At 36.5% G+C, this 14,479-nt stretch overlaps 1 protein-coding gene across 1 annotated transcript in view; it reads left to right on the top strand.

The window, feature by feature from the left end:
* Nucleotides 1-14,479, top strand: part of ADGRA1 (adhesion G protein-coupled receptor A1) — a 251,711-nt gene that overhangs the window by 108,118 nt on the left and 129,114 nt on the right. The window contains exon 7 of the mRNA XM_074545040.1: nt 13,009-13,222. Within this exon, the coding sequence (XP_074401141.1) occupies nt 13,009-13,222 (214 nt within the window). The remainder of the gene's footprint in view (nt 1-13,008; nt 13,223-14,479) is intronic.

Here is a 14,479-nt window from a genome sequence, read left to right as displayed (position 1 = left end):
TGGTGAGTGAGATGAGAACTTAGTTTCTCAGTCTCAAAACTGTATTGATGTCACTGAACAGCATGAATAGGTAAAAATTCAGTTGTTCTGCAAATTACAATTGACATATAACTGTGATGGAGTACTTTTCTGTTAAAAAGCGTTGACTCATCAAAACAATGTTTGCAAAAGTGCTGATTTTCTTTTTTCCTCCAATTAGATTTTATTTAAAAGTTAGAAAGTAGTTGACATAATATCAATAACATTTAAATAAGTGTTTTGACAAAAATGCTGAAAATATTTACTAAATGTTACAAAAAATATTGCAACGGTCAAATTACAGAAATAATTTTATGATGCCTTAAGACGTTTATTTATTTATTTGTTTGTTTCTTTGTTTGTTTATACCACAAAGAAATTTATCTAATTCTCCTGGGACAGAGTGCTGTTTCTCATACAGATCTCCTACAAATTAAAATCTTGGGTTTTGAATATATATATGCTCTGCTGATGTTTATAAGTAAGTAATTGAGAACATGTTATTCCCTTCTGTTAATTAAAAAAGAAACTGCGTGAAAAGAAAATACAAAAGGATATTGAGAAATCTGGTTTTTTTGCTTAGAGTTTATTGCATTAATACATAATAAATTGCATTTTTATTCTTTATCATTATGGATTTTTTCATGCAGTTAGTAAAAAAGTTTTGTTCTTATTTTGGTGTCAGTAGCTTTTCTGCTTTCTGTGGTCTACTGTTCTAATCTTAGTCTTGATATGATTGCATGGACCTATAAAGCAGACAGGTTCAGAGAACTAGAGGCAGTATCTTGGTTCTCAGGAAATCTAAATGCACAAAAGAGTCTACATTGCTTTAATGTGATTGTGCTCTAGTCAGCCAGATGGTTTGCTGTGCATACATTCACATCAGTGCATCACAGCATTTTCAGGCAAGCTCATTCTGCTGCATGGCACCTTTCCTGGAGCTGTCCTTACCTGTCCTGTAGCTGTCCTGACCTTTCTGAGCCGTGCTGTGAGGCAGTCTGCCAGAAAGCGCCATAAAGCAACCTTGCCCCATAAAGCAATCTTAAACAGTCCTGGGTGGCTCTCTGGCCGCTTTAGCAGAGCTTGCTCTGGCTTTTCATCTGACCCCATATGAGATGCTGGCTAAAGGTAATCCCCAAAAACTGTTTGCCCTTTTTCTCTGTGTTGATATAAAGCTATGCACAATTCTTTTCCTTGGAAGAAACAAATCTATTGCTTCTCTCTTTATTATGCTTCTGCATTGAATGTTTCTGTTTTCCACTTCCTTATTATCTGTGTTGAATTGAGTGGGAGAAAATCTCTTTCCATGTTGAGCTGATTCAACACAGGACTGTAGGACAAGAGTTACAAGAAGTTCGAAGATACAGGGTTATTTATTCACCTATAGTCTGCACATCTCTGAAAAACCCATGCTGTTGCAATAATTACAACTAGGAAATGGAGACAATTAACAAAGCTAGTATTAATACATCTTCTTCTTGTACCATCCTCAGCAAAGAAACTTCAAAGGTAAAGGAAACATGTATAAGCACAAATGTTAGATACATTCATTGAGGAGACAGTTTTGGGTAAAATATGGTAGAAGTAGAACTTGGAAAGCACAGGGTAACAGCAAATTCCAAGACAAATGTCTCAGCTGAGTGATTTTTCTTTCTTGTATTGACATAGGTGAGATAGCGTCTGGTTTTAGGTACCATCCCATCTACCATAAATGCTTCCTGAGTCACAGGAACCTGTTTTTCAGAGGTGGAGTACCCAGAGCTTTGGTACCCAGAGGCTTGATTTGAATTGTTGCTCTGTGTGCTTCACATTCATGAAAATCAGCTGTAGGGTGTTTCACAGAGGGGTTATACCAGTAAATTATTTTGAAAGAATGTATTATGCCAGAATATGTGTTCTATCCACAGGTGGTGCACCTGTTGGCTGTGATCCATAGAACTCTTAAGTATTTACATCTACATCAAACTTACACTGGGAAGTTCTTTGGGTTGGTTCATAATTTACTAAAAGCTTTCATAGTCTATTTGGACTTTCACCAGGGATGGCAAGGAGCAAGTACTCAAAATAGAGCTGGAGTTTTGTCTGTGTAGGATCTGTATGGTGAGGCTGCTGCCATGCCTTAGGGGGCTGTCTGTGAGAAAAGTGTTAGTAGAATAAAAATCCATCCTATTGAAAATAGAGGTGAGAAAAGAAGATAATAGTTGTGGCTTGTGAGTGTCCAACAGTGTTTGAATTATTACTCAGTCTCTGAATTCTGTAAACTACCTCAGTTTCAACTGTTAACGCATGAATTAAATTAGCAAGTTCTGACTCATAAAATATTATTGAAATGTGGGGTTTGGGGAATGATAGACTCCCTACTTGGGATGGACTCTTCAAAGGGAGGAATAAAAGTCAAAAGAAGTAAATCCTTTTCTGACTTCTGTATTCTGCAATAAAATTCTTTAAATGTTTCATAGAAAATGTGAATAATTTATTGGAAGGGAGGTGATAAAGTTGTTAGGGAATTGTTTGTACTTAACCAGCACCTTGTCCTTTGTAGTTTGCTTCACTTCAGTGAGAATCAGAGTATCTGTTCCCCCAAAGGAGCAGAGTCAGGCTAAAATGTAGGTGCTTTTTGCTCTGATGCTCCATACCTGTTCACATTAAAACTTGTGCAAGGAAAAAAAAAGAAAAAAACCACAATTTTATGCTTTATGCATTCATTCTACTTGTGTTGTTAGAAATTTCTTGTCCATTTTAAGATTCAATTTCTTACAAAGGAAGCACTTTCTTCATTAGCTATCTACTGTCACATTTTCTAATCTTCATTTCTCATGCTTATATCAGGAGAACATTAAGATATATTTCTCTCAGGCCACATGCTGCTCCCTAGTCTATATTTATAAGTTTGTTGATGGCTTTTTTGCAATCTTACCTAGAATACCAAAAAAATTGAAATATTCAAGATATTTTATATCAATTATAGTAATACCATTGGAAAAAATAGAACATTTTCTTTTCTACACTGCCTCTATAAAGTACTTTTATTTTTTTGAAGCAGCTTTCTTTTTCCTTGACATAGATTCTTAAAAGAGTGTGGCTTTAAATGATTTCTCAGCAATGGTGGAGCAGCTTTAGATGCTGTATTTGTTGAGATGTCTTTATAATTTTACCTGATGTAATTGCACATTATTTCCCCATCATTCCTAGCAGAGTAAGTCAGTATCTACTCTCTGACAGTAAAAACTTTGAAAGAAATACGTACTTTTAAAATGCTGAAGAGGGAAAAAACCTATGTACTGGGGAATTTTTTCTTTGAAAGAGCTTTTTCAACATTTAAATTTAAGCTGAAGTCAACGGAATACAATCAGCCTTGATTTGTGTCAGTTTTTAAGAATACTGCCAACTATCTTGTGTTAGGTATATGGTAAAGAAGTGAGATTTGAAATTCCTTTTTTCATGTGGTACAAAAATTAAATATCTACATTCCCATTCAAGTCTTAAAATTATAAAAATCTATATTTGCCCATAGATTATTGTTAAAAGTTTCCTTTTCTGTGTAAAATATATTGCAAGAAAAAACACAATCTTAAAATTACCAAGGAGTATTTTTTCTTCCTTTGTTTTTTTCAGTGTACACAAAACATATTTTTGGTAACATATGTTACTTAAACTTAGGGACAGGTTTGAGACTGTTGTTTCAATTATTTCTTTATTAATTTACAAGTCATTCTTGCTGCATTAACACAGTGTAAATATTGAACTGTGGGGGGTTTCAGGATGTACTAACTGACTAAACTCAAAACCTCAAGCAGGAAGAATGATGGATTAATTATCCAGATTTAGATTTCAGTCCTGCAGTTTCTTGGCAGTCCACAGGTAGCTTGCTGCATTCATGCAGAGCATCATTGTCATCCAGAATATGCAGGATCAAGACTTCAGCTCTAATTCTGCAGGGAGTGCCTAATCACATGAGTAGGTTTAATTATATTAAAATAGGAATATTCACACTAATAACCTTTCACAGGATTAGGTTTTGCAAGATATGGATAGTGATACAATTAGCAGTATTTAAATCCTCTTTGAATTACTTTGGTTTTACAATGTTAGCAATTCAAGATTTTCTTTAATAAGAAAGTACTCATAATGACAGAATGCATATAAATCAGATAAAATAACTGAATATTTTGATCTTTCAAAGATACATGGGGTAAGTTCATTTTATGTCAGAGCTAAGAGGCCATTTGTATATCTAAGCTGGTTTCCATACTATCATTTGGTTGTATGAAATGAACAATGTTTTAAACTTTTGTCTCCAAATTCTAGATTTCTCATCTAATATGATCAGTCTCAAAATGAGAGGAAAAGGACTATTTTGCCCTAAATTTCATCTTAAGCATTATTATCTAATTTCTTTAGTGGCAGTGTAGAACACTGCTGCAAGATTGGGGGCATAAAATTAGTGATGGTTAAACCTTATAAATGTGAAATAGCAGAAATATTAGAACGTTCATTTGAGGATGAAATTTTACTACAACATATTTTCTTGCATTTGTGCTCACACATGAAAATTCAGTTCAACAGAAATTTTCATCCTTGAAATCCTGCTGATTTAGATATAGGAAAGGTACCCAATTGTTTGGGTTTGCTTTTTTTCCATAGCTTACTCTTACATACTGCATTAGAGGTTTTTAATGTACACTTATGTCTTATTTTCTACATTGTCTTTGAGAATGCAAAATGACTGAAGGAAAATTTAACCAAGGTGGAGTGAGAATGGCAGTGAAATGAGGCATTTTAATCTTCAAACTCCTGCCCTTGAACACTTAGCTGGCCGTATTTAAAAGCCAGTTGCTTATGAGCAAAACAATGTTAAAACAAACAACCTTGGCTACAATCCATTGAGTCTCTCTGAAGATATATTCTTTATTTATTATAGTAACATGAACATTAAAACACTAGGGTTAAATTTTATACTGGTGATTTCTAGGTAAAATTATATAAGCTTTTAAACAAACCTACGTTAATGCTGTCCAATAACAGTGCTTATTAGGGTTTGCTGTAATTAATCTTAATTGTTACCATAGGAAAATTCCCTATGAAGCTTTCATCCTAACAATCTCTCTTTCATTTAAGTGGACTGTACCACAGTGGCATTTCACGTTTTTATAGCACATGTCAACATACTGCACTTTCTTTAATGTTTGTATAGAAATGGCTGTTGAGGGCTTCTGACACTGTCAGCTGGGCTGAAAGGAGCTTGGAATGGAAAAATGTAATACTTCAACAGAAATATTGTTTGTTCAGCATTTCTTTGAAGAATTTTTTTCTTTTCTTATATTCTGGCATAGATGAGAATTCATGCAGCCTTCTGGACTCTGGGCAATTGGGGACAATCACTGACACTCTTGGAACCTTCCTGCCATCACCATCTTTCTTTGATCTGAGTGTGCAGTTATGATTTGAAAATAAAAAAGGTTTAAGGTTTGGAAAGATGAGTGCTATCACTGCACTTCCCAGTTAGATAAAGCTAATCAGTGTATTTGATTATACCTCTTGGACCTGTTGGAGTGGGTCCAGAGGAGAGCCACAAGGGTGACTGGGGACATGGAACATCTTTCCTGTGAGGAAAGGCTGAGGGAGTTGTGGTTGCTCAGCTGCAGAGGTGAAGGCTCCACAACCTCAGTGCGTCCTTTCAGTACCTAGAGAGGGTTTATAAGAAAAATGGGGAACAGACTTTTTAGTAGAGGCTGTAGCAACAGAATTAAGAATAATGGTTTTAAACTAAAAGAGGATCTATTTACATTAAGTATAAGGAAGAATTTTTTTACAATAAGGGTGGTGAGACACTGGCAATGGGCTACCCAGGGATGAGGTGGGTGCACCACTCCTGGGGGCATTCAAGGTCAGGTTGGGCGGGACTCTGAGCAAATGTCCCTGCTCATTCTGGGGGCAGTTTAAAGGTGACATTGAAAGGTCCATTCCAGCCCAAACCATTCTATGATTCTGTGATTTTGTAGAGCTGGGTGCTTTACCTTCCCGCTGCTCAGCCATTTTTATTAACTGTGAGCTGTAATGAGTATGCAAAGCCATGAGCCAGCCAGTTCAGTTGCCATAAAGGTAATTGGAGTAATCAAAATCAGCTTTTTAACAGTGGGTTTCTGGCTGGTGCCAGGAGGAAATTTGTGTTGATGAATCTTCCAGTACCATAGCTGTCAATATGTCAATTTCAGCATATGGCAAATAATCAAATGCTCCCCAACTTCTGAAATAGAGTTCTGGGACAATTTGAAAATAAAAAATTGAAAATTTTTAGCAGTTTTATTTGATAGGAAAGAAATCAGTGATGCAAAAACTATTTGTCTATTCTTTTAGATTTCTGTGCCAGTGCAAGACAATGCAATTTTTTAATTGTTTAACTGGAACAAAACCTTGAATTTCATATTGTGGAAATCTTTCAAGTAACTTTAACATTTTACAAATTAAAATGTTAGGGTATTTACCATTTATATTAAATAAATGAAATCTGTTATTTAATAAGTGAAACCTGTTTCCTCTGTTTTTCGCTGCCACTTGATTTCCTATCAAGTAAATCACTGCTATCATCAGTAAATAAGAAAGGGCTTTTTCTTGCGCTCCCTCTCAAGACACATCAGTCCCTAGAAATGGTGCAAAAAGAATAATTAATTTTACTGGGACTTAGGAATCCGGAGGAAACTCCAGTAGACAAAGACAGGTTAAATAACTTTGTCATGGCTGGAAATGTCATTCATCTGCTGAGTGATGAATGAAACCTGAATTACTTGGATTTGCCAAAAGTGACTAGATTTGAATTGTACATTCCCCAGCTCAGCCTTTCTTACTTTCTATCTAGCTGTAAATTATTTTAAGTAAATAAATCAGATTAGTTATATAATCCAAGTGACTTTTGAAGACTCATTCAAAGCTAAGATTTTAGCTCATCTTGGCATATTTGCGCTGAATTTTAGCTTCTGTTTTGTGTCTGAGGAATACCTCTATGAGGCCAGCTGACACAGTAACTGCAGCACCAGAAGCAATGGACTGTGACAGCCTGGGTTCATTGTCTTTCTAAGTTATGATAAATCCCATTTACTACTTCTGCTGATCTCCTTTGATGGCTTTACAAAGTTTGCAGGAGTAAAATTGCAATAAAGATCTTGTAGATTTAGGTAAAACAGCATGCATGTCAGAAATCTTGCTCTGTGGTTAGTGGCTACCATTTCAGTGCAGCACTTAGCATTACAAAAGAAACATAACACCATAATTTAATTATAAGATGCTGGGAAGAAAAAAAAAACCCAACAACAAACCAACCAAAGCAAAAGCACTGCTTGATATTCCTGTTTGAAAAGCATGTATGAGAGGGAAAGGGACTGATAAAATGGTGTGGGATATCTCTTGCCATGCTAGCGTTATGAGGCTGGTGGAAATAAAAAGCTATTACATGAAGAAAAGCTCTGCTTTTCCTGCAGTGAGTGGTAAATGAATGTGATACAAAGCTTTCTTGTTCCAAGCCCAGGAGACTTACCTTATTCTGCTGTTTAATACACGTTGGCATCTGTATTTTCTTGATATTATGTTGAAATTGGAGCCAGACACAGCTTTTATTAAAACTGAAGCTTGGCCTCAGTTTTTTATTCATTTTTGTCTTCCTTGGCATGTGGAGTGGTCTGTGACCTTCTACACCAAACGTTTCCTTACTGCCAGCAAATTTTGCAACACAGATTCTGGCGTTGGTGTGCTGGCACCTCCCTTTTTGGCAGAGCTGGCTCTTGGAGCAATTCAGATCACGCTCTTTTCTCCAGTTCCATTTGGTAAATATCAGATATAATTTGCACTGTCAGCAATTCAAATTTTTTACAAATGTATTTCAATTTGTTTTTCCTCATTTTCATCTGTCCTTTTTCTTGGATTGGTTCCTTTGCTTTGTCCTCACTTCCAGCTTTCCCCCACTGTGCTTTCCATGCACATTTCTTTCCCACTGAGACTGTATACAAATATTAGAGCTCTAACTCACACTTTTGTCAGCAGGATGTGCCGCACTCTGTAGGCACACTCAGTTCAAATAAAAAGCCCATTGGCAATACAATAAATCAAGTGATTAACAAGAAGCAAAATGCCAACCTCTGGCTTTTTTCTGTCCCAGAAGCTTGTGGTACACTGTAGAAAACTGAATTTTCCACCAATCAACTGAAGTCAAAGGTATATCCTCAGACGTGAGCACTGCAGTGCTGAAATGATGTGTGGGCAGCCTGGAGAAACCTGTGGATTTTCCTATTTCTGGTTGTGTGAAAACTGTTGATAGCAAACAAAGCCACTTAATGAGGACCAGAAAAAGTATAGCAGAAAACTGTTTCTGGTAGACTGAAGAGCAGAAGGTTCTGGTGTAGTGCAGATTTATGCACTTAGTAGCTGTTGAGCTGAGCTGCCCAGATTAAAGGTGATGCAGCAGGAAATGCAACAGAGCTGGCTGGAGGTAGGACAGTTTCTCCACCATCTTGTGCTGGTCATGTTGGCTAATATCTAGTCAACTTTCTGTAGTGTTTAGACAGATCTGTTGCATGGGCAAGGTTTTGTACTTACAGGTTTGCTTTTAGTCATTCCCCCAGAAGACAGCAGTGTGCACACACTGGAAGTGAATATTACCTAAAGATAGTAATATGGTACTTAAAAATGTAACTTAAATATGGGTAAAGATGCACTTTGTCATCTTTTTTACAACCATTTTTGTTCCATGTATGTGAAGAAACAGCAGCATTTCCTTCACACTCTTCTTCCCAACTTGTAAAACAAAATAGAAGCCAGAATTAGATGGAAAATTGGAATACTTTTAAAATCTCAAGAACTGAATTGTAGGGAAAACCAGGAAATACCATATGTGCGTATATGTGTGTAAAGAAGATTCTTCTATAAATATATTAAGGGCATATGCATTGCAGCATTCCCATAGAGCTTCAGTGCACCTTGCTATTATTCTATTTTTGCTAATTTTTTAAAAATAATTTCTATTTTCTTTTTCAACATCTTGGGACATTGCATGCATTAAAATATGCAGGGGTATACTCTGTTTGGAAAAGACACAAGTGATCATATAAAATCAGTGGTTTTTGTGTAACCTGATTCCTTCTCTGTATATCCTCAGTATTCTAGTCTAGATCTAATCTGAAATACAAGACTAGATGGCACAGAGAGTCTGGCCTTCAGTCAACAAAACCCTTTTCTGCTGAGAAGTGAAAGATAACGAAAAAGATGTAATTACTGTAATGATGGGTTAGACCTTTAGATTCATGCTGCAATCAGTGATTCCTGTGGTGCTCTGCTGCAATCATGGTTTAGTGCTGACTGGAGAGACAAGACAGGTAAAGACTGTAAAACACTCCATCAGCTCTTGATCTGGATGCCTGAGGGGAGTCACACCTCTCATTTGCAGACAGGGGTGCTGGCTCCCAGATCGAGGGCAGCATAGTGAATTGTCTTGGAAGGAGCATCTTGGAATATTTTTCAAGTGTGTAAAGAGTAAATGAGATCCCTGTAAATTGCTCCCTCCCTTCTCAACACACAATAGTAAACATTTTGATTTTATGAGGCTGTTGTGTCTGCCATACACGCACACACATGCATAAATGCGAGCACCAGAGATTATATATATTTAGTAATCCTGATTTAGTCTTTATTACTCACATAATCAAAGAAAAAAAATCGATTGTATAGGGCTATGCTTGCCAGAGCTGTTATATTTAAAGTGCCGTCAAATCAATACCAAAATAATTCCAAATATTTTCAGAATTTCTTACTTCTTCATTTATTCTCAAAGTCAAACATAAAAATGTGCATACAGCATTAGTAGATACTTTTATTTTTATTCTGAATTTGAAAGATTGTTGGATTATGCACTTAAAGTAAGTATTTCCAGCTGATGCTGATGTAACTACAATAATTTTATAGCCATTTGGGATAAAGTGTATTGGTCATAATTCTGAAACTCTTATTGGTGTGATTAATCCTCATAACTGTGAGCTGTGTCACAAAAGTCAACTGGAACTTCTGCGTGAGTAATGGTTGCAGAACCAGCCTCAGACATTTAAATCATTACTATCCCTGGAAAACAACTGAAGATTAGCGCTGGTATTAATATTTTTGTGTGGATGTCACAGAGATTAAAAGCAGATGTTTTCCAGGAGTACTTATGTTTACCTTCCATCGTCTGTAAATGTCACAATCCATAGAAATTTTATTATTTTTAATTTGAAAATGAGTTTTCAGCATTATTTGTCAATTTGTCCAACCCAAATAGGTACATTCTCAAAGTTGGTCAGGGGGATATCCTAGCATAATGGTATGTTTAATTCCAAGGATATATTTAATTCATTTTGCATCTTTGTTGGTACTTAAAAGAATTTGCAAAGAAAAAGAAAAAGAGTACACTGTTGATAGGACCGATAATTTTTTGACATGCTGAAGTAAAGTTTTCATTCACTTCTGATCACTAATTGACAAACCCTGTAGAGAGCACCTCATTCCCACTGCATTTCTGGGTTTGGTGATCCCCTGAACAGCAGAAGGGGTTATGGGGGAGCCTTGGACACCAACACTCAAGACAGAGATAAATTCAGAGTGATAGTGTTACACTTCATCCATATGCTCAGCAGGTTATTTAACTTGACTTAAAGATATTGATATTCTAGTTCACACTCTTCCTACTTCATAGCCTCATAGCACAATGTGTCACCCACTGCAAGACCAAAACCATTCAACCAGGCACAACATCCTCAGTTAAAAACTACTGTATCAATGAGAAATACTTTGTTTCTGTGAGTAGTATCTATTGCTGTCGTACTGTCCCAGTGCGCTTCATTTTTCTGCATTTTGGTAGTCCTTTAATTAATTTATGGATAAATTTGTATTCCATATATTTCCTTATATTCCATAATTGACTTCATAATGCAACACAAAAATCACAACTTTTTGGAGAGAGAGATTCTTTCTATCTGCTAGTTAAAGACATTTAATATAAATGACTGGGACCAAGGCTGCAGCTATTAGGAATAAGGCATTAATCTAGTTTACCTACTCTTCTCTTAATTAGAAGCCAAAAGTCATATAAAAACACTGTGTATATTTCAAGGAATTTTTAGTATCACATCATTGTCTCCATGTAACAGGTGCAATCAAAAGGTAAATTTCAGGATGTGTGCGCAGGTAAGGAGTGCTTTCTGAAGGCTGCACTTTATAGTCAAAGCAGACTTAAAGCATTTCAGTAGGGAGCAGCTAGTCGCTTAATCCTCTGTGTGCTTCTCCCAAACAGAAGTAGCACATATTCACTTGTACCAATTTTGCATGCTGCGCTGGCCAGCATTCTTCTTTGCATAAAAATAGAACTGATCCCTCTCACTGTTTACTCAAAACAGGTGATGAATATACTGTTTAACAAAATAGTAACAAAGGCCCAAAGCGGGGTTTGTAACTACAACTTCTCACAATTTAAGAGTTCCAAAGACAGCACCTGAATGACATAAAGAAGTGTGTTAGGGTGGAATGCTGAGTAAGAGGAAGAACACTATTGGCTGTCCACAAATTTTAGCAGCTGTAGAACCAGTGGTTCTGGCTTGCAACCTGGACAGGCATGGCTAAGTGCATCTGTATTTGTTATTGGCAATGGAGGGTTTTGAGGAGCAAGCTTAAGGAAGATAAAATGGCAAGCACTGAAATGGAAAAAAAAAAAAGGTACTTGTCAGAAAAATAGATGTTTGAGGTAGTTACTAGTGGTGCAAATGGTGGAAGGGTGACCTTTCAGCTGACAACTCCATAGGATGGATTGATATTACTGATGAGAAGCCTTTAAATGAAAACAGAAGAAGGGATAAGATCTAGCTTTAAAATTCTCTTTCCTCATCAAGGTAGAACGATAACCAAGATGCAAAACTATAGGTCTTTTGTGTAAAGTGAGATTGCAGATTGATGTTAGAAAGCAATCCAGGCTCAGAATTTATTTGGTGTTGGAGCCTGAGGTGAAAAGGCTCTATTGTAGGAGCTGTTGTGCACGATGTTCATGAGAAATTAGAACTGAGGAAAATAACCTTCAATCACTCTCAAATCTATGAAATAGCAGACTTTCATCAGGGCCAAAAATGTACATATCTTCCTAATTTGCATTTTTTTAACTGTGTTCAGGCATTTGGATTTGTGATTAGAAAAGCTGGTTTTTGTAGTAGCCTGCTTAGAATGTGCAATATTCTCATTATTGGGGTGTTTCTGCGAGAGAGCTTTGAGAGATAAAGTTCATTTTAAAAATATGGTAAGAAGTATTCATCTTTAAATAGATAAAAAGAACTACTTAGATAAATATTTAATGTTAAGTAATTATCTAGAGAGTAGAGATGACTTGTGGAATTGGCAGAAGGAACTGGAAATGAAAAGTCATGGGGACAGTTGAACTTAAGAGGAAAGTTTAACTATTATTAGTCTTATTGTTATCCAAATCCCAGGCAAATGAAGTAGCTTCCACTCTCTAGACAGTAAGTTTTGTTCTGGAGCAAAGTGGGCATTTCCTCTACTGACAGAGAAGTGGTCTTGTAAATGTTAATTGAACCTATATTAATAGCTGTATTTTTTCTCTAATTGGAAAACTCACTTTTTTATTCTGTACACTTGTATAATAAAGCAGCCTGCCTTGAGAAGGAGGCTGGGTTGGAGCATCTCAAAAGATCCCTTCCAACTTCAACCATACTGTCACCTGTTTCATGAAACTCATTTTCTGTAGATATTCTGGTAATCCTGTGTTTATCTGGGCTCACACCAGTGAAAAAAAAGTGATCTCTAGAACTCACAACATGATCAGACTGCAGTGTGTCATATCTAGTATGTCTAAATTTTCTTGTGAAGATATAAGAAGCTAGAAGGGTATACAACTAGCTTATGTTACAATATTCATAAGAGAGGAATTAATTGTGACTTTTTTTTCCTATTTTTATTTTGTTTTCCCGGCAGCTGGGCCTCTGGAGCTTCCTCTCTTCGAGCTGATCCCATCACAAAGACAAGTGGTTTTCCACGGGGACCGCCTGCCCTTCCAGTGCACTGCGACTTATGTGGACAACAGCACCCAGGTGCAGTGGTACCACGGAGGGCGCCTGGTCGAGACCGACGAGGAGCGCGGCATCTTCGTGGAGGACAGCATCATCCACGACTGCTGCCTGATCACACGGTAACACACACCCCCTCTGGGCATAGCCAGCCTTGCAGGCAAGGGGAACACATCTCACACTCATTAAAACACCAGGAGTTGTTTAATTTGAAGCAACTCAATTGTGCGCTTGAATCTGAGTACAGAGGTAGAGATTTTTCATGGCTGTGATTGGCTGTGATTCAAAATTGTACTTTTTGAGTCTAAGTATCCAGATTTGATCAGATATGGGTTTGAACCAGATGAAAACAGTTTCTTATACAGTTAACCATGCAAAGAAACATAAAAAAGCAAGAAAAGAAGAAAAGCTTCAGAGCATATGAGTGACATAGCCAAACTGCTTCTTCATTACACCATCCACCATAAATGATGGACCTATGAAGAACTATCAATTGAAAATAAATACTTTGTTTAGTTTTTGCAGGTTCCAATATACTAGATCCCGTATTCTTTAGTTAAGTAATCTCATTTTTTTTTCTTATTAAATATTTCTCGATTTTCTGTGACTTTTACTGTCTGTGTGCCTGTGTGCTTGAGATACAGAGATCTACAGATGCATTTGCTGATGTGAAAAGTGCAAGAGAAATGAAGCAGAGTAGGCTTATATAAAAGAAGCAGAAACCAAAATTTGGCAGTGACTGTAATGTTCCAGTTTTGCTTCAGTTTTCCTGTTAAATATGATTTAATAAATTATAAATTTCAGTGTTTATTTTTGGGTTTCATCACAGAGTATTGGCTTGTCACTAAAGGCTGCTAAGTTGTTGCACACATCCTTTTGTCCTCTGCCAGTTTCCATCACTGATCAAAAAGAGAGTCTGATTCTGTGTGCATGTTCTGCCTTTCTCTTTGTAGAAGATGGAGTGAAAATAAGTATGCTAATTAGCTATGGATAATCATTAACATCTTTTCACTCAAACAGTTTCTATTAATATAATTGACCTGAAATGCTTCTTGAACTATCAAATAGAAGTTATGAAGGGAGTCAAATTAAATCCTGTCCACTGGGGACTTTTGGCTTTATTAATTTCGTCTACCCACTGATTATTTGACCCCTTTTGGAGTCCCGTAGATCTAGAGGCATAGATCTGACCTATTCTCAGAGCTCCTGTCTTTCTTCTAATATCAATGAAAGAGGACTATTAGACCAATTAGTACAGTAATGCCACGTGCATGAGCTATTATATAACTGCCAAGTCACTTAAATTAAAGCATGTTCTTCCTATTTCCATTATATCAAAATTAAAATACATGCTGTTAATCACCTCATTATGTTTTTCA

This window comes from Zonotrichia albicollis, chromosome 7 (assembly GCF_047830755.1).
Source record: "Zonotrichia albicollis isolate bZonAlb1 chromosome 7, bZonAlb1.hap1, whole genome shotgun sequence".
Lineage (NCBI taxonomy): Eukaryota > Metazoa > Chordata > Aves > Passeriformes > Passerellidae > Zonotrichia > Zonotrichia albicollis.
Note: the sequence above shows the minus strand (reverse complement) of the source record. Positions and strands in the feature narration are given on the sequence as shown.